Source organism: Loxodonta africana, chromosome 1, assembly GCF_030014295.1.
Source record: "Loxodonta africana isolate mLoxAfr1 chromosome 1, mLoxAfr1.hap2, whole genome shotgun sequence".
In the NCBI taxonomy this organism is placed as follows: Eukaryota; Metazoa; Chordata; class Mammalia; order Proboscidea; family Elephantidae; genus Loxodonta; species Loxodonta africana.
The window spans coordinates 108,330,594-108,358,319 of NC_087342.1; the positions used below are offsets into that span (position 1 = coordinate 108,330,594).

The following is a 27,726-nucleotide window of genomic DNA, read 5'->3' on the forward strand; positions in this document are numbered from 1 at the left end:
CCAGTTTGCCTTTTTCCCTCTTTAAAACTCATGGAGAGATAAATCCTCTCCCACTAAACAGGTTTTTGTTAGGAATACTTTATTTCTTAACCAGTATAATTTGCAGGTCCAAGCAGCTCATCGTAGAATCTTAGAATTGTAACAGAGGCCACTGCAGTTCGGGTCATTTATTTGACAGAAAAAGAAACTGACAAACAACCCCCACAGTGTTTTGTTGCTTATTTGGTTAGATTTACCCTCTTTAAAAGTCCCTTTTCTTTGCTGCTCCTTTGTGCTAATATCTTATTTCTCTTCATCCTAACCACCAAACTTCTCGAAAGAGTCTCTTAAACTTGTCGCCTCCACTTCCTCATCGCCCACTCATTCCTTAACCTCCTGCTGTCTGGCTTCCGTTCCCTCCACTGAACTGAGAGGGCTGTCTTGAAGGTTGCTAGCGATGACCCAAGCCTCACTTGGATTGGCAGCCTTTCTCGCAGTCCTCATCATCCCTGACTGCTCTGCAGAACGGAACCCCGTTGATTACCTCCTCTGTCTCCATCCATGGCTTCTGCGATATCATATTCTAATTCCCCCCGCCTCTCTGACTACTTCACTTTCTCTTTGCTTTATCTTTTAAACCCCTACCCACCTCCTCAAAGTAGGCCTTACCAAAAGTTCTGGTTTTGGCTTTCTTCTCTCTTCCTGTTTCTTCGCTTGCGCTATCCTGTGAATTGTCACCTTGATTTTATGAATGACCCCCAAATTTTTACCTTTCATTCTAACCATCTCCTATTTTCCCATCTCCCTTTTCCCTAAAACTAATATCACAAAATATTCTTGATCTTTTAAAGAAACGTATCCTGTAAATGGAGCCCTGGTGGCGCAGTTGGTTAAGAGCTTGGCTGCTAACCAAAAGGTCAGCAGTTTGAATCCACCAGCTACTTCTTGAAAACCATATGGGGCAGTTCTACTTTGTCCTATAGGGTCACTACAAGTTGGAATCGACTGGATGGCAATGGGATTTTTGGTTATTTCCCTGCTTTGCCTTATTTTAGGGAACTGTAGTCACAAGCCAGGATTATGGCTACACGCTCCTGACTCGTCTTCCATCCACAGTTTCTTTTCGCTTAAACTTCTTTTTACACAGTGCTGTAGTTTAGTCTTCCTGAGCTTCAGCTTTGATCATGTCAACATGAAGGTTATGAAACCTTCAGTGGTACCCTTGATGTTAGCAAATCGATTATATGCTTCTCAGTCTGTTATAGTAAGTTTGCTATAACTTTGCCCTATCTTACCTTTACATTTTCCATCACTTTCCTACACATAATTTTAGCCCACTGTCTCTCAAATATATGAGAGCCAACACTCCCTTATTATAACATATATCCAGTAATTTCCCTTTACTTCCCTAAAGTGAAATCCATAGGTTTTCTATATCTATCCCCATAATTTCCAAAAGATCAATATAATATCACAATTATAACAGAAAAATAAAGGAACTTAATTTAAAACTAAATTACATGTACATATGTTAATGTGTAAAGACTTGACAAAGACTATGCTAGGACACATAATGAACTAGCTAGATGCTCAAACATGTGTAGAATCACCTGGGACATGAAAGCCACAAATTGAAATTGATGCAGGTGTGCATTAGTGGCTGAAATACCAAGAGAGGTGTTACTGTTGGTGAAGATTTTCTAAACAACTCTTGGTAAAGTTCCTAACAAAACAATGTATGCCCTTCCCTTGATTTCTGGATTCTTTTATTGCTAGAAAATCCAGTGTGTTAAAACTGTAAAAACAAAAAAAAAAACTTTATATTTAAATAGAGTTAGGTCCTAGGCTCAGGTAATTATAACCAGATTTTTTCACCTACTTGAATGTCTGATGGGTTTTCCAAAAGCCATGAGAGATGTGGAAAACGTTTTCGTTCCGTAGGGCTGTTCCATGCATTGCAGGACAACTAGCATCGTTTGCCTCTGCCCACCAAATTACAGCCATGTACTCCCCATCATGTGACAACCAAAGCCTTCTTAAATTTCCAAAACTCCCCCCAGGGTTGGTATTATCACTGGTGAGTGCCACTGCTGTAGCCAAACTGCCCTTCTCACTGCTTGTTGCCCTTTCCTGGTTGTACAGCTCCTTACATGCTGTGCATTTTGCTTCTTCCATTTCCACCTCTTGAAACCTTACTTTTCTCTGTAGCTCAAAAGGTACATACTCCATGGAGTTCTCTTTCAGAAGTGATGACTGCCAGTCTGACATTTTGCAGCATTCTGGCTGTGTCATTTTTCAGTTCTTAAAGTGTATTGCTTTGTGTTTTATTTATGTAAAGCTCTTACTTTACCTACTAAATTGTAAGATCTTTGAGGTTACTAGACCATTGTATCATAGGAAGTTATGTTACCTGACGTTTCTAGCAGAGTGCCTTACACATAGTAGCTACTCAATGAGTGTTTCTTGGGTAAATTAATGGATAGTTGTTGAGTAATATTTGTAGAGAAAAACAAAAGGGAAGTCTGGCTCTGATTTCAGCATGTAAAAGTTACTTTCGTTTTTATGATATTTACATTTTATCTTCATGTCATAAACTTCTGATAGTACCAGTTAATATCTGAAAAGCATGTATAAAAGTCTACTGTTTAGTCTGTGTATATATTTATAAAAATGTATTCATTGGAATTTTTATTAAAGAGAAGTTCATTCTGTACTCATAGCAAAAATTTGGAGCAAAATTAAACCAGCGTTCAAACATTGTAGAGAAAATGTGGATAAAGTCTCTCTCTTTTTTTTTCAATTCTGAAATGTACAGATAAAATCAACTTTTGAAATCAATCAGGATGCCTATGCCATTTCCCTGCTTTCCTCCTTTATTCAAAAACCTCAAAACCACTATGGGTAATTCCCTCAAGATCCACTTCTAACACATGCAGTCTAAAAAGTAAGCAAGATTTCCAAGAACTGAATGCTTTTAACATTTTCGAGCATCCCTCTCCAAATGACATGAGCTAAGAAAGCCCAGTGCTCACTCCACCCACCTTTCATCTCTTAACTAGGGGAGCATGAAGCATTTGTGTAGTCTTTCCTGCCATGGCTTCATTTTCTGTCATCTTAAGTCCATCACCAGTCCTCAGCCTCCTAACAATATCCGTATGAAAGAAATCAGACCTCTTCGACAATGAAAAACACATTTAAGCTACTGCACACCATCACTGCCACTGGAAACACAGATATTATTTTTTCTGTCAATCCAACTGCAGCACTCGGGCAATGTAATTTTGATGGTTGTATATTTACGTATTCAGTATTTAGTCAGGCCATGCATACTAATTAACAAAAATATTGTTACCATTTAGGATGACCAGAAACTTAACAGTAGTAGGTAGTATTTGTCTTTGAATGTAGAGACCATGTAAAGTGATCCAAGAAAGTGATATGGCTGAATGACATGATTAATTTTCTTTGCTTTCCATCTCTTGCCTCAGATGCATTTGAGCCTTGCCCAGGCCCCAACTCAGTAGAAAAAATCCCAGGACTTTGGATGAATCCCAGGACTTTGGATGAATCGGTCAATTAAAAACCAACTCTTGTAGTCTGGAGTATAAAAATGTGCTCTGCCTTCAAGGAGCTTACCTAGAATCAGGGAGTTCAGAAGTACCTGGGGTTTAGAGGAGATTATTGTTGTGGTTAAGTACTATGGCTGCTAACCAAGAGGTCAGCAGTTCGAATCTGCCAGACGCTCCTTGGAAACTCTATGGGGCAGTTCTACTCTGTCCCTATAGGGTCGCTATGAGTTGGAATTGACTCAACGGCAGTGGGTTTTGTTTTGCTTTTTCTTTTTTTAATTGTTGTTGGGTGCTGTCAAGTTGATTCTGACTTGTGGTGACTGGATGTGATGGAGTAGAACTGCCTCATAGGGTTTTCTCGGCTGTAATCTTTACGAGAACATATCACTAGGTCTTTCTTCCACAGAGTTGTTGATGGGTTCCAGTCAACACTCTTTAGAGTAGCAGTCAAGTGCTTAACTATTGTGCCATCAGGGCTCCTACAAAGGAGATTACAAAGAAGTGTATGGTAAATGTCAGATGAGTGGTATGACAGATTTTGAAGAAGAGATCACTGTGGACCCTGATACTCAGGAAAAGTTCCTTGGTCTCCTTCTGAGTTGCAATATTGTTGTTTAATCAGGTTGTCTTTTCTCTGGTGCCTAGAATACTTCTCTTGGTCACCACAGGCTTCTCTTTTGTCTCAGAAATCTGCTTCCTGTAACACCAAGGTTGAGCATTAAAATGGCTCACACCGAGGCCTGCTTTCCTTTGTAGTATACTTCTTCAAAGACATGCTCCACACTCTGTAGCTCTTAATGTTTGCTAGCCCAAGACTTTGGTGGGTGCTGTAGCTTTTGGGAGAGCAAAAAGTTTCCACAGAAGTTAAACTGATTAATTTTAACCTACTCCCTCCACAACCCTGCCTTAGGGAAATTTTTGTAGGCCTTGTAGATTCAAGACCCAAAACTTGAGATTTAAGAAAAACTTACCTATTGATGGTGTTGTGGGAATCATGATGATATATAGCTTTTCAGTTTTTTTTTTTTTTTTTTAAGCAGAAGGGCCTCAATCTTGAATTTGGTAGAATTCCCACTCATTGGTTTCACCGGATTTATTACATCAAAAGTGGGTCCAGAATAGAGGAATTCCTGATTGTAGGGAGTTATGGCTTTCTAACAAAGTGCTACTGTTTGAGTGAAGTTTATGGATGTAAATCAGAGAAAGGTTCTATTTTTAAATTCCTGAAAAGCAGGGGCTGTGTTTTGTGCACGTTTTTTTTTTTTTCCTCTGCAGAACTCAAGCAATACTGACACCCCTCACCTCAGGCATCCTCAAAGCTATTTATATGAAATAGAATAGTCCAGAGGATGGTATCCTCTAAACCGAGATTGGAAACTATGTGTTTTCTTTCAACAGTTAATTTTCTAGGATTACCTTTCTTTTCTGTATTAATCTCTAAGTTTTCACTTTGTGGGTACAAGGTAGAGGCTGGTTTTCTTTCTTTACTGGTTTTTATTATTTTAGCCAGTATACTGTCATTAAACTTTAGTACTGATAGTGTTTTAAGAAAATAAATATGATAAGTCAATGTAAGGAGGATTTTTTTTTAATTTAAGAAAATTCAGCCAAAACCTGTTTGGCAACATAGCTCTCATGCATGGCTAGGCCATTCCCAGTTGTTTCTGATTTAAGGAAATTTCAAGATTTTCAGTTTGCTTTTTATTCACACCTTCTCCTGGATTGTTAGAAACCAAAAAGCCTTAGTGTTGGCTGGTGCAAAAACTAGATGTAAAAATATTACTGGAAATGAAAGTGAGCAGGGGGATTTCTCTGTCCCATCAATAAAGAGACAGCAGAAACAGACAGGAAAAGTGAGAAACAAAATTCAATTTAAGGTTGAGGTGTCGGCACCAAAGGCAAAGTTTCAACCAGATACCTATAATGTTAGAATTATGGTCTCTTCTCCCTACCCCTGAAAGAATGTCCTTTGGTTTTCTCCCGTTCTGCCAAATATTCCCTCCCAAGCTTTCGATATGTTCTACAGGCCACACACACAGGAGCAGCGCTGTCGGTCATAGAACCCAGATGCCCAGCTGTGGAAGATATTCTTTCAGCAGCATCCGTCTGTTTCTTGGCAAGACTTTTAGGCAGTCTAAAGAAAACAGTCCCAGAGCAGCCTTTGGCCTGCCTGTGGTTAATACTGTGCCGGCTTGTATCTGGTTCCTGCTCTGACCTTGTGGGCCTGGATGCCGCTTTTTTTTTTTTTTTTAATTAAAAAAAAAATTTTTTTTAACAGTCTCTCTCTCTCTCTTTTAAAGAATATTTTTGATTTTGGTTTGATTTAGTGAAATTCCTGTGGAACTCTTGAGAAAATTTTACTTTTTTTGTTTGTCTCTCTGATGATTCAAAGAGAACTGGGTAGGTATTGGAAGGTGAAGATCATGTGGGAGAAAAAGGGGACCTTTCTGCAATGCGCCAGGGATGTTGGCAAAATAAATAAATAAATAAATAGATAAATAAATTCTAGCAATCATTTTCAAACTTGATGATCTTTAATAGTCTGAAAGGAAGAAATAGTTCATTTCATGGCCAGCGGCTGTAATAAAATTCAGATTCTGGGGCAACCTGGCAGTGGGTCAGCTTATTTTGTTCTTAAGGGAATGTTCTTAGGCTTAAAGGGTGGTCTTCTCTGAACGCACAATTTAATCGTTGTATTCTTTGGTTTAAATCTTTATTTTTACAGCATTTGTGTTGTTCAGTTTTTGCACTGAAGGGATTTTATTTTCCTATTCTCTTGATTATTTTAAGGTTAGCAGTTGAATGTTGCTAGAATTTACACAAGGGAGTGGTTGGTTCCCCATCACCTCTCCCAGCATCTCCCTCCCCCAGTCCTGCCACCTGCCAATTGTGTCTGAAGTAATTTCCCAGCAGTGCTGTTGACTTTGGGAGATGTAGTATTTCTGGTTCTTTGTGTGTGTGTGTATTTGCCTTAGTATCTGACTGATAATTAGTAGTTGGCCAGTTTGGAAGTTCTGTTCATTTCTCTCCTTTCTGCTGATCTAGTCAGAGGATTAACATGTGGTGTCAAAGGAGATGGGGGGCACCTTATATATGACGACAGGTGCTAATCTTCAAGGAAATTTACCTTGCATTCCACCCATTAAGGGTACGGTACATAAAAATGGCTTAATGTCTCTTTGAAGGTGTCAGCGGGCATGTGTGGACCACACAGAATGGGCTTCACTGAGAGTCATAGAGTGAAATTGTCTGCATAATTATTTTCGTTGGATTGAGAATCAGCAGCCCTCTTTGGGTTCAGGAAATAAACCTCTGTTAAAACCATCTGGCACTATTCTCAGAAGAGATGTTATTACAGGGCCACTTCCCTCTGAAATTGTGAGTCAGGAGTTTGTGAAAGGAGGCACATATGTGTGAGAATGAATGTCAAGTTTTCTTCTTCAGGCGTAGTTGTGAAGTGAGACGGTATCTTGCCTTTTTCACAAATGCCGCCATGGTCACCGAGTCTACGGTTCTTGGGAAGAGGCAGGCCGAGCTGCAGCAGTACAGCCATCTCACGTATAAATGCTCTGAATTATTAGCTGGGCCAAGGAGTTCTGTTCTTAAAAGAAAAATTGCCCTTAATCCAGTGAAAGGTGTGATTTGTCAACACTGAAAACACATCTTAGGGTCAAGATAATTCCATTCTGTCTGCCCAAGCCCTTAATGCAGATTCAGTTGGCTTTGCTATTTTTCCCCCCTTGCTTAGCATCAGTGGCTGTAAAATTTTCCTCTGAACTACTTACCGTCACAATGCTGGTGTACTCCAGAGATAGCTGTATTAGAGGGAAAGCTGGAGTGACTGCCGTTTGTGTGATGGCTAGGGAATACTTGGGGCTGAACCACACGGGGTAAATCTATATCATAACACTCATGGTGTTTTTGTATCATGTATTTAACGATACAATTCGGTGTGTACATTGTGTTGAATCATTGTGGGTTTCACCTTTTTTTTTTTTTTTTTAAGTTGAGGGTTAGTCTTCCTGTTTAGTCTTTGCACTAGGAGGACTATAAGCAAGTCGTTGATATTTATTCACTTCTGTTATTAGCCTGGAATCTTATCAGAATCTGTAGAGCTTAGCCTGGCTGTTGGTAATGCTAGGAAGTTAAAATGTCTTCTTGAGTGTCAGGCTCTCAGTGGGTACTTGGTAGGTATTAAGTCCAGCTTTTCATTTCATATCCTAGGGTAAGAGACAAGATACCCTATGACTGAGGATGGTTGAGAAAGCTTTTTCTCTTGCCTTGGGTATTTTTGTAGTGAACACTTTTTTTTTTTTAATTTTTTACAAGTGAAGCCATTGACCCACGTTCTGGATTCATTCATTTATCTATTCAACAAATACTTATTGGGCACCTACCCTGTGCATTTTGAAAAGTGTTGTAGGAATTTAGAGATGACTTAGTCATATATATGGCCCAGAAAGAAGCTCAGTCTCATAAGGGAGAGAAGGCATGGACATTCATGACTGTGATTACATGATAGAAAGTGATACAAAATGAGCAAAGGGCGTAAGAAAGGGGTTGAAGTGACATTAACATTCAGAAGCAGTTTTACTTTTGTTTTGGGGGGAGGTAAGGGAGGTTTCCTGGAAGAGAAGGCTTTTGAGTAGAATCTTGAAGATCACTTATTGATCTTACAAACATATTGGCAGATATTTTAGATGTTAAATATTAGGTAAATAGCTGGTGGCTTTCAAAAGACTAATGCTCTCTTTTAATTTTACAATGGAAAAAAAAATCTTGTTGCTGTCTTCATTTGCAGATTTGTTGATGGAAGTTAGCATGGAGATCTAAGATCATATGCCTTAATGCTTTGGTTCAGGTAGTTCCTTCGACCTCAACTATTTTCTGCATTACTAACTTAGGACCTACTCAACATTCAAGACTAAGATGAAATGGCACTCTGTCTAGTACATTAATAAGTCTACCTTTTTTTTAGTTCTGTAATCTCCTGTACTAGAGCTGTACCAGTACCAATGTGATAATGTCTTGCACATTGTAGATATTCAATTGAATTTAATTCAATTGAGCACAAGTAGATCAGGTAATTGAATTAACCTCTTTAATACATATAGAAATTTGTTCTCAGATTAGTGTTAAGGTATAAAAATTTATACTGTGAATTGGTACAGAAAATTCTAGACCAGCCTAGGGCCTAGTTTTGAATTAATAGGAAATAAGCCCATTATAAAATCAGTAGAGGTAATAATCACATTTTTCCAAGGGAAAGTCTAAATGGCTCTAGATTTCAGTAGCCTTTGGAGTTTAGTTTCATATAGGGTAAAAGAAGCAGGCTAAAAATCTTCAGGTCAACTTGGTGGCTCAGACTCTTTTCAAAGTTCTTTTATATGTGTTTATTAGTTAAGTTTGCAGCTCTATAAATGATATCCCTCATACTGTTTGTACTGGATCCCTGCCATATCTCCATCCATAACAGATGAATTTTCTTCCATTCCTATATACATTCTTCAGGGTTTGTTACTTTCTGATAGACAACAGGAGTGAGAGTGAAGGAAGGGGAGGGTGGAGAAGAGGAATTGAGTCTCTTTGTATGTATTTCTGTGTTTCTCTTAAGCTTATTGGAGTAGCAAATGGTAGGATAAGAAGTGGACAAATATCCTGCCCCTTGGGATTCCGGGAGCTTTTGGGAAAGAACCTTGCTCAGAAGATATGCTGGGGAGGATGGTTAATTTTAGAGATTTTTGCTGTGACTTCATGTTTTCTTTTGCTTTCCCTTATCTGAGATGCTGACTCAGATCTTGGCATTTTCCATTTAATTTTTAGACCACAACAAATTTTGCTTACTCTCTGACCTGAGCAAGTGATAGGTACAGAGCCACAGTCTGACTGATGATTTGCCCAAAAAAGACTGGTTGCTATGGTCTTGCCAGGCTTTTAGGCCAGGTATGTCTCCCATTTCTTTAAAATAACATGACCAAGATTGAACTCAGAAGGCACTGTTCACACTTATAATCACATCACCATTAGAAGTATTCTTATAAAAAAGATACACAAGAAGCAACTAGGAATATGAGTCTGAATTTCAGGAGAGGCTGGAGGTGCATTTTCAGTCATCAGAAGAACTCGAAGCCATTGATGTCAATGAGGTCATTGAGGAGTGGGTATAGAATGGGTGGAGTGAGAGTTATCCCTTTTACCATTATGGCAGAATTAACTTTGTGCCCTTGGCCCTGGAATAGAAGGAGATGCTGTTCTCTTGACAAGCTCCCTCAGGCCCCTGAAGCAACAAAAAAGTAGCATCAGAACTCTTCAGTGGCCAATCCATGGTTTGTGTCCTCAAGGAGGAGGCCGCCTCCTCTGATCTCCATGACACCGCTGATTCTTTTTCCTGCTTCCTAGCTTTCTTTATTGACTCCTCTTCCTTCCCTACCCCGTAAGTGTCAGTGCTTCTTAGGGTTCCTTTTTAGATACTCTCCTCAACTTATTCTATATCCATTCCCCTGGTGTCTACCAGAAATGGATGTCCAGCCTCTCTTGAATTTGCATTCATATTTCTAGTTTGCTTCCGGGGAAGCTCCAGTGGAATATGTCCCATGGGTACTTTCAAACTCATGTCCAAAACAACATGACTCTCCACCATGACCTTCCTCCAGCTTTTCCATCTTCGAGTGCCCCAGAGTTCTCCCATTTGACCAAATCAGAAACCTGAGACTCATTCTCTCTGCCTTACTTCTTAAATCTAATTATTCCACTGTTTGTTGTCTATGTCTCTATTCTATGTCTCAAATACATTCCCTCATCTCCATTAGCACAGCTCTAGCTTTCATATGCTCGGTATTTATCTCCTGGTCTATAATTTAACAGTAGTTTCCTAAATGGTTTCATGCCCCTAACTGCACTCCCTTCTAAATCTATCTTCCCCTGTAAATAAAGTAGTTTTACTAAAATGTAGAACAGTTCATGACACACCCTTGCTTAAAATACCTTAGTGACTCCTGTTATTTACAGGATGAAGTTCAGACTTGGTGTTATAATGGACAAGGCCCTTCACCATCTGATCAGCCCAGATGCCTCCCACATACACCCCTGTGGCTGAGCAACAGATATGCCTAATTACTTCACTCTCTACTTTCTTATCTCTGTGTCTTCGCACCTGCTGTTCCTACTACTTTGTCTTTGTCTTCTGTATTTGCTTGACCAACTTCTAATTATTCTTTAAGTATACTCGGATGTACATAACTCTCCTCTGTGAGCCCTTCTTGACTGCTCTAGGAAGTTAAGCATTTATTCTTTGGCTTCCCTTTAGTTTGCCTGTTTATACTTCGATTATTCTGTTTATCACATTGCTGTAATTATATATTTTTAAGATGCTTCTCCCAGTATACCGTGAGCCCTCTGATTTAGCCTAGTTCATAGTATATAATAAGTGGTTAGGAAGTTTTAATGGATAAATGAACATTATATTGAATAGTGGTTTTACCTGTTCAGGACGTTTTCACCTCAATTACATTTCATCCTAATGACATCGCTGTGATGCTGATACTTTGATCCTCATTTGGCAGATAAGGAAGTTGAGTCATAGGAGGAAGTTGAGTCGTAGAGGCAATAGATTATTTGCCTAAAGTCCCACAACCAAGGAAGTGGCAAAGTTAGGAATAGATTCCAAGTTTCTCTATTTTCTGCACAATCAGGCCCAGATTAACATAAGAGATTCTCCTTTATAGTCAAATACGCCTGGCTTGGTTTTTTTTTTAGCTATTCTATTAAGTTCACCAATTGTGTGTGTGTGGGAGTGTGTATGCGCACATATGTGTGTGTAACCCATACGTCAGGTGAGGAACGTAGCATCATTGATTCTTAGAATTGGAAGTTAGGTAGCTCATCACTTTACAGATGAGGAAATTCTGTACCTGAGAAGTTCACTATTTACTGTTAGTGGAAAACCCACATCTTCTGACTTAAGTCATGGGTTCTCTTTCTTACTATACTTTGGGTAATAGTAAGTTCTATAGGACAGTTTTCTGTTGAGTCTCAAGTGTTGTTTGCAGGATTTGTTTAGCTATTAGGCCAGATGATTCTTGGGAAGAGCCTATCCTTTGAGCAGAAACAATATCATTTCCATGGACATTCTTAGTAAAAAATCCATGAAAGGATAGGAACCAGAGAAGAAGGAATCGAATTATGAAGTTCTCTTACTGATTGTCCTGCATTTTCAGATGCATTACATTTTTTTCCAATGAGCATCATAGATTCTTGAGTATGTTCCATTTTTGAAGTAAAACAAAGGCATTTAATTAGGCTGAAGGATGAGAGCTCCATATGGCAAGGAAAAATATATTCTATGGTTAGAAGAATTTTTGATATCATTGTGCATGTGTTGTTATTGGGTGCCATTGAGTTGTTTCTGACTCACAGCAACCCTATGTAAAACAGAATGAAACGCTGCCCAGTCCTGTGCCATCCGCATAATCGTTGTTGCTGTGTTTGAGCTCATTGTTGCAGCCACTGTGTCAGTCCCTCTTATTGAGGGTCTTCCTCTTTTTCACCGACCCTCTACCTTACCAAGAATGATTTTCTTCTCTATAGACTGGTCCCTCCTGATAACATGTCTAAAGTACATGAGACAAAGTCTCGCCATCCTCGCTTCCAAGGAGCACTCTAGTTGTACTTCTTCCAAGACAGACTTACTAGTTTTTCTGGCAGTCCGTGGTATATTCAATATTCTTCACCAGTACTTGTGCGTATAGAATATGATATATATTGGGCTTTGAGAAGGCAGCATCTCCAATAACCTAGAAAGAGACATTGAGCTCGTATTGTTTTGCCTGGACTCTCTTTCTCTGTACATATATGCATGCATACACGTAAAAGAGATAATATAAATTTATGACCATACAGATGTATATGTGTAAAGAACAGTGCTTTATGCATTTCACATGGACAAAAGAAAAAAATTCTCCAAACTGCCATTGCAATGAAATAACTCAGCATGAAACCAGCAGACAGAAAGCTATAAAACTTAACACTCTACTTACTTTCAAAAAAAAAAAAAGAAGTTTTCTTTTTAATTACTTGAAGGGATTTATCTTATAGAAAAAGAAGATAGTTTTTTTTTTTTTTTTTTAATTTAATTTGTGTAGGGGGTGAAGATGAACTCTGACAAATGGGCACCATTTGGCTTGAAAATAATGCACTTTTCTAATCTGCTGTGCCTTGGGGGGGAAAAAACGGTAAAACTTGCAATCTTCTAACTCCCTTTAACACTCTTTTAGATTCTCTTTTATATAACAATGGCTTGATCCTACTCAAAATACTTGGCACCTTTAGTGACAGAGTGGAATGTAAGAAGACTTTAGCAGATCTGAATGTGAGTAGGTAAACTCCAGGAGTTTCGGAATGAAGAGGTAGAGTTTTCAGTTCCTTATTCAGAGTTCACAGAAGATAAGAATACCAGGATTAACACAAGACTCCGTTCATTACACAGGGCTGAACAAAGCAATTATCTGTCTATCAAGTCTCCAGTAAGTTGTGCAATAGCATTAAGGAAGGGTGGATGGATAGATGGATAAACACTATTCCGTCAGAAAAGGGTGCTGATATATGAGGTAATCCTTTGAGTTTAACTTGTAAAACTGTTTTATTTCAGAGTTTATATCATGTTACCCTTATAGCTTAGAGAGAAAGGCTCTTTTTTTTTTTTTTTTTTTCCTTCACATATTGTTGACTGGATTTTTCAGTTCCTTACCCATCTGACTTTTATTAGGGGGGTTATTTCGAAAACATCTCTTGTTTAATCATGTTTAAACAATCTGTTTAAGACCTGTTGTGTCGATATAAACACAATACTCCTTTAATGTAGTAAAACAGACTTCTGACAGACACAGCACAGAACAGACACCCATCCATTATTGCTTAAGCTGCTGCTCCTTCCCTGCCTGACCTGCGAGGGTAACCACAGACCTCAGCCGACAGTATTCACCGCTTAGAAGACACTGAAATGTACCATATTAATGTCTAGCAAGCAGAGAATTGCAGAGCGGCATACAATTGGAGGGGCCTTATTTTATTTTTTTTTTTTAGACTAGATTAAAACTAAGTACCTTAAATCTGTTTTAATGGCTGTGTTTACATCTCCTTCTTCTTCATTCCTTTAAAAAAGTAATCAGGTTTCGCAAGCGTCAAGAAAGCCACCTCTTCTCGCCAACTGGACTAGGTCCACTTTAAGCAAGAAATTTTTCCCCCTTTTCTTCTGTCTTTTTCTTTTCCTATGATCTCCACTGCCATTCAGCACAGCAAGACCAGGCTGCGGGAGCTGGCTGACTTTGTCTTTGGGTTATTACTTTTTAACATTTTCTGCCTGTTACAGAAGTGGGAAAATTGAGAAAGATGTTCTGATGCTGTGGCACCAAATGTCAAGAGAGGAGCCCTTGGCACTTTTTAATTATTTCTGTGGGGTGTTTTCTCTTTACTTAAAACACACACGCACGCACGCACACACGCATGCACACACACACACACACGCACTCGCATAACACATGCACAAAACCATAGTAATGAAAGAGAAACAGAGAGGCTCGCATGCTAAGGGAAATCAGCCCGGATCCAGGAATTGCGTGACAGTGTGTTTGTAAGGCTAGTTGTCATTAGACTCTTTGAAGAATAATGCCAACCATGTTTAGCCGGACTATTGGCAGATAAACAGTGGTGCTTCTTGTTCATGTATGGAAACTACCATTTCCATTGCTAAAAATGCTACCGTTAAAAAAAAAAAAAAAAAAAACTTTACATCTCTCACTGGCATCTCTGTAAGTGCTGGTGACACAAGGAACTGCGGTGTGTGAACGTATTATAGTAAAAGAAGGCAAAGGAAATGTTTTCAGAACAAAAATACTTTGGTTTTTACTGAGTTTGGGGGAAATAAAAAGTTGACACAGAGAAAGAGATCTTTTGTTTTGTGTACCAGAAAGTGAAGGGAGAGATGAAGATTCAGATGGCCTGGGATAATTGTGAATGTCTAGTGTAATTTTTTTTTAGTGTAATTAGTAGGCGAACTAGAGATGTAATAAAACAGAGTCAGAAAGACCGGGTTTAGTGTAATAAAATCTTTGAATTAAACTTCCCTGCGTTTTAAAAATTCTGTCCTTCCTAGGTCTCTTTTCATAAATTTTCTTTCCTTCTGTGACAGTCTAGTGTACAAGAAGACTGACATAGGTCAGGACACTGGCTTCTAGTGTCACTGCCTAGTACCATGACTTTTAGCAAGTCATGGTATTTTTCTGGGCATCAATTATTTTTAAAATGAAGAACCCCTCTGGTGAAGTCCATATTCTTTTCCAGTTCTGAAAAGTTCTAGTTTTACTTTGGTTGAGGGTGAGGAGGGAAAGAAGGATCCCCTGGATACAACAGGCAGACAGTGTCAAAGATAGCAAGATTGGAACTAGAAAGAAAGTGCCAGAGAATTTGGAGATAAAGACGCACAGTAGATTACAGATGTATTAGGAGATGAGAGAGGGGCTCCTGTGAAGTCAGCCAGGTTCCCTGTTAGCTTTTTTCCCTGCCTGCAAAAAGTGTTACATCTCCTCTTGTATAGTTCCGTTTTGCTTTCACCTAGCCTTACTTTATAATTTTTCGCCTTTTTTTTTTTCTTCTTACTTCCCATGAGTTTCTTTTTCTTTAGATGCATCAAGTTTTAGTCCATTATTTCATGATAAGGGCTTATACTCTAAACATACGCTTATTAGAATTTAATCCCTGACGTCTGACTGATATTGGCGTGGCACGATAGCCCTGTCCTTCTACCAGATATTTTATTCCTTTGTGATTTGCCACAGCCTAAAATCGAAAAGTTATAAAGGAACTGAAATTCATATACATGCAAATTAATATTTCACGATTTTATATTTGTATATGTATTGAAAGATTTTTATTTCTTTTAACCTGCAGAAGTGTAAATTTAGAAAAGGGTTGGCCTTCGATAATCTCTCTCACGCATGTAATTATATTTAAAACATGACTTCATATGAGTTTGGGAGTCTGGACTTTTTAGTCACAGATCTAAACTGGTGCCTGTTATTAAAAGAAAACAAATACAGTTTTTAACATTTTTTTTTTCTATGAACTGGAGTTCCTAGAATATTTCTATGGAGTCTATGGCTTCACAATGTAATTATGTCTCTTGAGGAGATTATATTTTTCTTCCCATAATTATGTTTTTACCCAAGAGACTGGAAAGGCTTCAGACCTCTCTTGGGTGAAACCGTGCTTCCTCTGTTCTTCCTTGTTAAACTGAATCCTACATGCCTGACTGACTGAGAGGGCTCTTGAAGATACGTGGGAGTGATTATGATTTTTTTCCTTTAGACATTGGTTTGTATATTAAGAGGGGCCCTTAGAGAGAAGCTCTGCTAGCTCATTTTTGAGATGCCATCAGGAAGAATCTCCTGGAAGGGAATTTGTTTATGATCTGTGGTCCTCTGTCTGAAGCCGTGCACTAATATTGCTCTAGGGCTGTCTCCACTCACAGGCTGTCCTGTGTGAGCTCTGGGGCCCCATTCATATGTCTTATTGCATGGCTATTAATTTCCAGTGGCTCAGAGGGTCTAGACGCCTTAAACATGAAGACAGTTTCTTGGTCTACTTCATTCTCCTCGCCCAGAAATATTTTTTGACCTGAACCAGACAGCATACTCTCAGGAAAAAAGATGACTCAGCAGCCTTTCCCACCAAAGACTGTAGGCTCATCAATTTTACTGTGGGAAATGTTTCCCAATAACCAGCCTTTTTTTCCCTCCTCACTGTGAAAGCACAAAAGAAGAGATAATTCTGAGTATATCCATGCTTTCATTTATTAATTCAACAAGCATTTGTTGTGTGCCTTTTCTGTGCCCAGGCACCAAGTTATGTGTAGGATATAAGAGTGATACCTGTCCTCAAGGAAGTCACAGTCAAGTCCAGGGAATCTAAGATAATAGGGTTTGAACTTTTGTATAAATGTTTTATGTCCATTTATAGTAAGTTAATGCTTACTGCATGTCTACTGCGTTTAAGCATAACCACATGTAGTAGACAAAAAACAGTTGTAGCCACTCTCAGATTGCTGAAATAGAAGCCAGAGGGATCAGTGAGGCTCTGGAGATAGAAAAGACCAGTAAAATGTGATGATCAAGTTGAGACTGGGAAAGGATTTCACCAAATGGTGATGATGGAGACAGGGTGTTCCAAGTGGAGGAGACAGCTTAGACAAAGGCACAGGCCTCTTTGAAGAACTGTGGGAGCTCCAGTGTGAGTGGAGCATAGGCAGGGAGCAATACAGTTGTAGCTATCAAAAATGAGAGTGACAAGGCACATTGGGATCATATTTTCCAGGTCTTTGTTTGCTGGGCTGAGGGGGCTGTATTTAATTCAATAAACCCAAATTCAATAGACAGTGGAAAACAATTGAAAGATTTTGAGCAGGTAAGTAATATGAATGTTAGGACTTGGGGGCTGTCAGAACTTTAGAAGTTATGGGAACTTGCCCTTCATTTTTGGTAGTGAAGAAACTGAGGCCCAGAGAATTAGGCTAAATCCCTCCCTTTGGTTGTAGGACTAGTTAGTACCCTTTTTAATATGCCAGGCTGTCCCCTGGTGTTGTATGAGCACAGACAAGAAGTTAGGAGTGGTTCCTGTGGGAATGGAAAGCAGGGGTTCATTGCTGTAGAAACTATAGTAATAGGATTGACTGGATGATAGAACCTGGGAAAGGGAGGTGGCAAAGATATACCTAAGCTAGATTTTGAGACTGGAAGACTAGAAAATGGTGATATTAATGGAAATATGGAAATCAGAAGAGAAGCTGGTTGGGACTGTTTGTGGTGGGGAGGGACAGCAGGCATAACTAAACATTACTAGAGTATACCCACTGCCCATTGTAGGTCTTTGATTTCTAGACTTCTGCAAGGCAACAGGAGTCATCTGAATGTAAATAGAAGAGAGTTTCACTTTGCTCAATGGTATTTCCATTCTCACAGGTATGTAGGAGTGCAGAAAAAAAAAAGTTTTTAACCTAGAGCCCCAGTAGTTATAAAGTGTTTGGATCAAAACTTTACATGCATACCCTAAGAATTTGCTTGAGTCTTTGTAATCTTCCCTGTTATATTACTTTTGCTTAAAACCATCTAAACTGAGCTCCCAAAGATATACGAAGGATTATCCTTAGTAGGAGAATTCCAAATAATCCCATTTGGAATTGAATTATTACTTTAAAATGAGTCAGCCTCGTTCCCTTTCCCTAAAACCTCCTTGAAACACACTCCTTCATGTTCCAGTTTCAGAATAGAAAGATTAGAATGGAAGAGCTCATTATTATTTTTTTTTTCTAGAGCTGTGTGGAGTAGCAGCTCTCTTGATATATAACCACTTTACCCTGAAAAAAGGTAATTCCAATACAAGTCCTCTCCTCTTGTCCTTTAGCTCCGAGGATCATTGTCATAACATTCTTAAACTGTTATATCTTGTGGCTTGAGCCCTAGAGTATTGGACTAGATCTCATTCTTTCACATACTTGGTGACAGCAAAATTAGCTAATGTCTCCCCAGTCGCCCACTCCTCCACAGAAGCCTGAATGCATGGTAGAGAGGCTCACAGCCTGCCAAAGTATCGTTTTATTGCTCAGAGGATTAAAAAAAAATCTGCCTTCAAAGGGCAGATTCCTGTATGTATTACATAATTTAAAAGAGATAATGCCTAGTTGTAAAACCAGATGGATCAAGTGATTTGAAGAATGGTGTGCCTCTGTTTAGATTGATATCGTGTATGTTTAGCATCATCTTGTCTCACAGGACATTTATTATCACGTTTCTGTCATTTGGCCCTCCAGCTAGCTTTTCTCCTTCCTTCTCTGCTTATCAAAATCCTACTCAACCTTCCTAATGGTCTCATCTTTCTAATGATCTCATCAGTGAAGTCTTCCCCTCTCCTTCTGGGCAAAGCCAGTTGTACCTCCCCTGTACCTCCCATTGCTCTTTATTATTTTCTGACTTTTTATTATGAAAATTTTCAATCATACGTGCAAGTAGAGATTATATTTGAAAAACTCGCATATACCCATCCCCTTATTTTTATAATTAACATTTTGCCGTATTTGCTTCATTCATTATTTTGCCGAAATATTTTAAAGGAAATCCAAGACGTCATGATATTTAACCCCTAAATATCAGGTAACCCTTCTAAAAACAAGGATGTATTCTTACATAATCACAACAAAGACCGTTTCCTTAGTATTTTGAAATAGTCTGTATTCGGATTTCCTCAACTGATCTCCAAACCATAGCACTTTAGTTATTGCCTTCACTGCAGTCTGCCTTTGGTTATATTTAATTGCTTGCTGTTCGTTCTCCTAGATTATATTAGACTGTGAAGTCCCTGAGGGCAAGGATATTGTCTTCCGTATTTTTCTATCCCCTTCTACTTACAGTGGCTAGTGCAACTAGTATATAATAGATATCCAATACACACTAGTTGGGCCAACTGACCTGAATGTAGACCTCATATTGATTCATTACTGATGCTCCATTGCAGTTCTGTCTTTACACTTTACTTATTTTATTTAAAAGTTGTATCCTCATGATATCCAGGAAACCAGTAAATACCTTAAAAAAAAAAAAAAGTTAACAACTGGTTTAAAATATCATGCTAAAAAGATGAGCTGCTAAACATCATGCCCTAGTGATCAGGAAAGTGGCCCTGCTGTGACAGTACAGGGGTAGGCCATATTACGTGGCTGCTACTGCTGGCAGATGCTTAGTTTTATTCTTTGTTCAAAGTGCACTTTGGCATCCTTCAGCAGGAGCGCTCGAGCTGGTGCAGTGCATGTCAGGGATATAATGCCTATGAGTGTGAGGTTCTGGCCGGGAGGCCATGTAGCTCTCTAAAGCTCTTGAGCATTTCTCAGTCAGTTGATAAAAATGGGCAAAGTGGGCCACATCACAGAGGAAAGTTTATTTTCATCGTTCACTTGCCATATTTTGAGGATCTTTTGTGTTGTTTTGTTGTGTACCAGTTTCAGATGTGTGCTCTTTGAAAGCCGACGTTACAATGGCAATATTACTGACTTTCACTGGGAGTTGGCTGTGCCATTTAATTATTTTTCAAACCTTTAACTTCAAGAATTGTACTTGGACTAAAAGGGCTGGTTAGGGAGGAACGGGATGATTGGCTAGACGCTTGCTCAGTGACCTAACAGTTCCTTGTGCATCTTTGCTCTGAGGATGTGTGAATGCTGTGACCTTTTGATCATGCTTTCCTCTTGTGCCCCTGAATTTATCACAACAAAAGTCATATTCAGCCAAACACACTCAACTTTTTGAAAGCAATCATTTCTGAAAAGTACTGTTTTTTTCCATTTTAAGTTTACTTGTAATCATGAATTCTCCTGTAAGACTGATGTTTTTCTGTGACTATCTAAAATAAGCTGGTTGGCAATGGAGGGAAAAGAGCCCTGGAGCAGGAATCAGGAGACCTGAGTTCTAGTCCTGCCACTAACTATGTGACTTTGGGGAAGTCACTTCCCTTCTCAGGGACTCAGGGTCCCCATCCACCGAAGAACGACATTGCTCTAAAGTTTTAGAATCTAAATGACTTCTGCTGTCCCTTTCAGCTCTGTGATTCTAAATGACTTTCAACAATGATTAAGAATTAAAGTGAGAACAAATGGAGTTTTTCAGAGAGAAATAAAGCTTTCACTTAAATGAATTTATTAACATTTCTTAGGAAGTACCAGTATGGGCATGTCTCTAAGGAAAGGCTTCCCTGCCCACCACCGCCCCCCACCCCACCATTTACTAGATTGCAAAATAAGAAGAGAAGAGGATTTGGGGAAAACATAGTGTTATAATATGATACCCTGGACCAGAAAGTTTTTCTCTCAACTAAGGTGCCTGTCTAAAAGAGGAGAATATTCATTCATTTATTTATTGTATAAACATTTATTGAGCACTTACTGTATAGCAAGTACTGAATTAGATGTGGGGATAAAGCTGGAAACAAGACGAGCACTCATTCTCACCAGACTTATGACTTGCAGGGGAGACAGACAAATACACAAGCTAATTACAGAGTGTGGTAAAAGCCATCGGGGAAATAAAAAGAGGGTGTTGCTTGAGAGGCTGGGAACCTAGTTTGGTTATGGTGGCAGGTGAGGCCTTTGAGAAAAGGTGCTCTTCACTCTGATCTGAAGGATGAGAATGAGCAGACCATACAAAGGATCGGGAGAGAGCATTTCAGGAATATGGAAAGGCACCAGGATGGGAAACTGAAAAAGAGATAGTGTCAGCCATCCAGAGAGAGATGATGGGGTCCTGGACTTAGATTGTGCCAGTGTAAATGGAGAGAACTAAATAGATTTGTGATATAGTTTGGAGATAGAAATGGCAGGAATTGGTAATACATTTGTCTTAGTCATCTAGTACTGCTATAACAGAGATACCACAAGTGGATGGCTTTAACAAACAGAAATTCATTCTCTCACAGTCTTACAGGTTACAAGTCTAAATTCAGGGCATCAGCTCCAGGGGAAGGCTTTTTCTGTCTGTTGGCTCTGGAGGAAGGTCCTTGTCCTCAATCTTTCCATGGCCAAGGAGCTTCTCAGGTGCAGGGACCCCAGGTCCAAAGGACACGCTCTGCTTCCGGTGCTTCTCAAGGGACGTGCTCTGCTTTGGGTGCTGCTTTCTTGGTGGTGTGAGGTCGCCAACTCTCTGCTTGCTTCCCTTTCCCTTTATGCCTTGAGAAATAAAAGGTGGTACAGGCCACACCCCAGGGCAACTCCCTTTACCTTGGATCAGGGAGGTGACCTGAGTGAGGGTGGTGTTACTATCCCACCCTAACCCTTTTAACATAAAATTATAATAACAAAATGGAGAATAACCACTCAGTATTGGGAATCATGGCCTAATCAAGTTGGTAACACACATTTTGTGGGGGCATAATTCAATCCATGACAACATTGAATGTGGGGAGCGAGAGATAAGGAGAAATCAAGGAAAATGCGTAAGTTTTTGACTTAAGCAACTGAGTGGCTGGTACTTTTTCCTACAAGCGGTGCTCTTAGGGAGGAATAGAGTTGTTGTTCATTTGTTTGGCGGAAGAATCAAGAATTCTATCTTCAATACAGTGTATTTAAGATACCTTTGAAACATCCTAGGGCAGATGTCAAGTAGGCAGTGGAACATACAAGCCTGGAGTCAGCCCAGGACAGAAGTCAGGGCTGACTCCAGAAATGTGGGAGTGATTGGAGTGAATAGGTAGTACTTAATGTGTGGGGAGAAACCTTGGTGGTGTAGTGGTTAAGTGCTACAGCTGCTAACCAAAGAGTCAGCAGTTCAAATCCACCGGGTGCTCCTTGGAAACTCTATGGGGCAGTTCTACTCTGTTCTGTAGGGTCGCTATGAGTCTGAATCGACTCGACGGCACCAGCTTTGGTTTTGTTTTTTGAATGCATGGGGCTTTGAGACCATCTTGGGCAGTGGTTCTTCACCCTGACTGTGCATTGAGTCACGTGGGGAGCTTTTGAAAAATAACTTTCCTGATGACCCATTCTTTCAGATTGTGATTTAATCGACCTGTTGTTGGGCTTGGACATCCATATTTTTCCAGAGCTCCCTAAGGGATTTTCATATCTGGTCTGGGTGGAGAACCACTCACTGATCTAGGTAGAAAGTTCAGCTAGAGAAGAGGATCCAGGACTGAGCTGTAACATAAAGAGTCTTAAACATAAGCAACTGAGAGGCTGGTATCGTTTCCTGTGAGGGGGTATTATTAGGGAGGAATAGAGTTGTTGTTTGTTTTCCACTCTTCATGCCTTCCTTCTGTTTGGAAGCTCCACTCATTGGCCCTTTGGATGAGAGCTAGTCCTTCCTGCACCATGGCAGAGTGCCCTGTCCTTGACTTAAGTCACTGTGTCTTTTGTTCTTGGCTTTCTGAAGGGGTTGGTTGGGTGCTGAGGGTTTAAGTATGCCTTCTTTCAGCCCATCATTCGAGTGCTGCTCCTGAATATGGTTTAGTGCTAGGGGGTATTTGTCATGGTTGAAAGATGAGGAACCTGTTCTGCTTTTGCTTTTCAGTATACTGTAAGAATTTTATTGTTGTGGTTGTGATAGTGGCTGTGAAGGTGCAGATATCTACAAGGAAAAATGTATATATTTTTTGTATATATGTATATATGTACTCACTACTACTCTAGGGTAACTGTAAAAAAAAATAGATGCATGATAATTCATCTTTGAAGATTATTTCTCAAAGGTCATTGAGGCTTTTAAAATTTCACCTGCTCTTAAATTTTCCATGTTTACCTCTGCTACCCCAAGTTGTATAATCTTGCCTATACCCTCCTATTGCTCCCCAAAGCATGGCTAAGAGAAAATAAAAGTATACTCACACATTCACACGCTGCGCTCACGTTTCATACAGCCTCCAGGAAAACCTGAGGAAACGGCTGTAGAAAGCACAGGCAGAGCTTATTAAATTTTCTTGCGGCCCATGGCCCATATAAAGTCTCAGTGCGTAAAGGAATCGTGCAAGATCGTGGAAGCCTTTTTCTTAGTCTTCAGGGGATCTGCCATTCCAAAAATATGGCCTGTTAAAAAGAATAACTTTGAAGGACCATTCCACAAGCTTTCTTGTTAATGTTTACAAGATACATCAATACCACACTAGTACTTCTTTTTTTTTTTTGTTTGCTTTTGGTGAGGAGCAGACTCCATGATTCTAACTATGACAAAAATGTAATTCCCTAATTGTGAAACTAGTTAGACTCAGCAGTGTGTGTTGATGCAACTTTGGTGTGTTAGGCTGCGGCCATCTGTTTAGGGTAATGGGTGACCTACTAACTTTGTAATTGAGTCCTTGCTGCTGCCTCTGCTTGCGTTGAAAACTGCCTTGGCACGTCACTATGCTTAGCTCTTAGGGTTCTGACTCTTTCGATCTGGATATTTTCAGTCCTCCAGATCTAGAAAAACTAGAATGACAATATTGATGAGGCCACATGATAAGTAGATAGCTCAACCAACTAGGACTAGGACTCTGTTCTAGCCCAGGATGTGTCTGTCAACACCTGAGGACCATGGACTAGTTGTTCAACCTGTAGTTCTCAGTTGCTTCATTTATGAACACCATACTTGTCTGAGGTCTAGAAGCTGTTCTGGGTAATCTCTAAGGGTTCTTTAGAGTTCTAAAATCTATTTGTAATCCAGATAAACAATCATAAATGGTAGTGAAAACAATCATTAACAATGAGTTTCTCTAATTTTTCCTGATCGTTTTCCTTCTAGGTCCAGGCCCTATGTTATAGCAGATGCCCAGAGCTTGTGCTGGCAGGAAGTAGGGTGGTGGGTGCATTTTCAGTTAATGGGCCTCGTTGGAACACGTTTGGCTGTGGAGACAGCTACACTCATATTACCAAGCCTTGGCTTCCTATCTGTTTTCTTTGGGCTGGGTAGGCAATGAAAAAGGAGACAGGAAAATACATTTTGGGGCAAATAAAATAAGGAATTTGTCTTATGAAGACAGCTTATAGTTGGGAAATTCTAATGTTCAGCTTAACCCTATCCTGATATATTCCTCTTGTCCTGTACTTAAGACAAATTGTTCTCACTACCCATAGACTATAACTTCCCATTCTTGAAGGCTTTTCAATAATGCTTCATTAAGTTTTTTTTTTTTCTTTTCTTTTAGAGGTAATAACCCTAATTCCTGTAGTTTTTCTTCAAAGGAGACATTCTTAATCCAGTCTTCATTTTACTGGCTATTTTTGAATCAGCTTTAGTTACTTTAATATTTTCCTAAAATGTTTGGGCTCCATACTAGGGCCTCACTGGTACAGAATGTGGAAGAAGGAATCCGCAGTATGTTTCTATTTATATATTAGGCATTGTACTTTTTACCATGGCACTCTCCTACAGATTTATACTTAACTAATGTTGCATCAAGATTCAGGTGTTTTTCTGTTATACTTGTGCCAAGACAATACTATAGTCTTTTGCTAAGGATGATTTGATAATTTGAAGAACTATTAGTGCCCTGGGTATATTTTAATTTGCGTATTTCTTTAATATCCCGAGTTTCCTTAGATTTTAGAATAAACTAGAAGAGAGACGAAGTTTTTTTTTTTAATTATAGATTCTTATATTCACATGTTAACCCAAATGATATTTCTCAAAAAAATTTTTTTAACAAAACCACAGTACTAGATTTAAAATAAAAAGCCATTCATGTTCAAACTTTGGCATATCACAAAAGATGTAGATTCTCCTTGAGAATTTGAGTTTCCTTGCCTGAAAATTAAAAGGCAATAATGTCTGATTTTTTCCCTTTTAAAGAGGTTCTGCGTTTGCACTTTGATTTTTCAAAAGAGTTTCAGTAAGGTATAGCCGTAACATAAAAAAGAATAATGTCACTGTGGTCATGGTGGAAATTGGTCTTTGACAGATGGGCTTGATCCGCAGCCCTCCGACCTTATGGTGTCTTTGCTTCTGCCCCAGCTGTGGGATGGTATGCTTTACGTGTAAGGTCTCTCTCAACTTTCAGAGAAGGTTTCCCCCTGTAAGAAAGGAGCAAACAAGCCCTGACACACACTGACCGTTCCCACCCTTTCACTGAGAGAGCGGCCCAGAGGGCTCGAGGAGGCGCCCAGGAGCTCCTTCTACCCTCTGCTACTGCTTAACTCCCGAGTCGACCTCTGGGAACCTCCACTTCTCCACTTCTGGAACAGAACTAGGAATGCTTGCCACCAGACAATGCTTATAAAGCAATTTGAAATGGAAGGCATTATACAGACACATCATTATAAATATCAGTATTGATAATTCCTTGGCTTAACCCCCCAGTATGTATGTTCACATATCTATTTAGCATGGTCAATTGTTCAGCTAATTAATATGCTTTTATTTTATGATTTGCTGTTTCCAGGGCACAGACAGAAGCTTGATGACTCTAAACCTAGTTTGTTCTCTGACCGCCTCAGTGATTTAGGGCGCATTCCTCATCCCAGTATGAGAGTAGGTGTCCCGCCTCAGAACCCACGGCCCTCCCTGAACTCTGCACCAAGTCCTTTTAATCCACAAGGACAGAGTCAGATTACAGGTAAGACAGACTCATAGGTTTCACTTGCACAGACTCTGGCAGGCTGGGGGTGAGGGGTTACCAGATAAGATGTGTTCACTTCAAAATTCCTGGAGCTGTGAAATGGCTTATTATTCAAGAATCAAGACTTGAAGACACCGATTTCTTCTTTTTTATAAAAACGAATTCCAATATTCATTCAATAACTTCGGGATAAAAGTTTGGGGACATTTTTGCCACTGCTGAGCTCTGCAGCAATGCCAGTCTGCACATTGGTGGAATGGTAATCACTATGCTCTTTGGGAGAATGTTTGTTATAAGTTTCTTTATTGTGTCTAGGTGGTGCAGGGAATAACATCACACTCTCACTATTAGAAAATTAGCGCGACCATCTCGGGTTTGGGCTTAAATTTCTTGCGTGTATAACTATTTCATTCAGTTTGCTTGAAAATTGCCCAGGGCTAACAGGAAGTCTTCATTGGTAGTCATGATGCAAGGTCAATGAGCGGCTCATTGGGCAGACAGAATTCACTCTGATTCACATTTAGCTTCAGTTCCTCATGTGACACTTCTCTTTGTACATTCTGGTAAGCCGCTTACTTTTGCCTTCTTCTTAAAAATTAACATCAGCATCACATTACAGATTAATCATTCACATTTGGTGCATTCATGTTCCCAAGTCCTTTTTTTCTGTCCCACTCGTGCAAAAACAAATCTTATTTTGGGACAAGTCTGATGCTAGGTCATGGTGACAAGAGAGTGTGTCGATCATCATTGATCTTTAATTTGCAGACCACAAGCATTGAGAACTGAAAGGAACTCTACACATCAGAGAGTTGCTATCTTTGGCAGAGGCAGACTAGAAGGGAGGGAAAATAAAACAAAACCTGTAATAAGCTCTCAATATGGATCTTTCCTAATGGCTAGATTTTTTTTTTTTTTTTCAAATAGTGGTTAGGTTTGAGTGCCCTGATGGTCTCAAAACAAAATTGTTTATAAATTATATAACCTACCTCTTTTTCTTTTTTACCTGTATTAGGTCAATGTATTCTTGGATATTAGAGTAGGTTTCACTTTCTGTGGGTATGTGTATATTAGGTTGAATATCTGGGTATGCATGAATATATATTTTTAAACATAATATAGAATTATAAAAGTACAATATCTAAACACGGACATCTGCCGCAGGGAAGAGTCTTGGAGCTTTGTGGAGATGGCCATGTATCAGCCTAAATAAAACTCTGTGTGTTGATATGTAGGAATCAAAAGGTTAATGTGTCCACTAGACAAATGTCGTTGATAAAAATGCAAGGGTGAAATTCACACTAACTTGTGAATTTCAAGCTTGTAGCTATAGGTGCTACTGCATTTAAAGTAGTTGACTTTAGATCATTGATTAAGGTTCATAGTAAGTGTCCCTTTGTCTTTTTTAAAAAATTTATTGCAATAAAAACATATAACAAAAAGCTTTCCATTTTAACTACTTTGAAGTGTATAATTCAGTGACATTAATTACATTCACTGCATTGTGCTATCCATTTCCAAAATTTTTCATCACCCCAGATAGAAACTCAGTTCTCCTTCAACTGTAATTCCCTGTTCCCCTCTCCCCCAACCCTTGGTAACCACTAATAAATGTTTGCGTGTATGCATTGCCTATTCTAGATACTTCATCCAAATGAGGTCATACAATATTTTTTCTTGGACTTATTTCACTCAGCAAATAATATTAAATATATCCAGTGAATACATTCAGTAAATATATTCACTGGATATCTTCTTAAAAATGAAAATATAAAATGAATTAATTTTTAGGTATGATAAGAGTCTTAGCTCTGCATTTTGGGATTACAATAGTAGTAGAATTGATTTGAAAACCCTGTGAAGCATAGTTCTACTCTGACACACATAGTGTTGCCAGGAGTCATAATTCTCAGTGGTAACTGGTTTGCTTTTTTTTTTTCCCCTCGTTTAGAGTTGATTTATGGATCAGTCTTTTTATTTGTTTAACACCCACAGGTATTGGGCCCAACAACTTTTCTCAAACTTCCAAATGTGCACATGCACACACGTGTAGCTACCACCC

General features: G+C 39.2%; 1 protein-coding gene across 10 annotated transcripts in view; it reads left to right on the forward strand.

Annotated features, from left to right (window-relative positions):
- RUNX2 (RUNX family transcription factor 2) overlaps positions 1 to 27,726 on the forward strand; it is a 380,120-nt gene that overhangs the window by 50,167 nt on the left and 302,227 nt on the right. For 9 of the 10 annotated variants that reach the window (XR_010322252.1, XR_010322253.1, XR_010322254.1 and 6 more), the window contains exon 4: positions 25,488 to 25,661. The exons of the other annotated variant lie outside the window; for it this stretch is intronic. Coding sequence is in view for 5 of the 9 variants with exons in the window: in XM_064286808.1 (XP_064142878.1) it covers positions 25,488 to 25,661 (174 nt within the window). In the remaining 4 variants the exon portion in view is untranslated. The remainder of the gene's footprint in view (positions 1 to 25,487; positions 25,662 to 27,726) is intronic. 10 annotated transcript variants of the gene reach the window in all.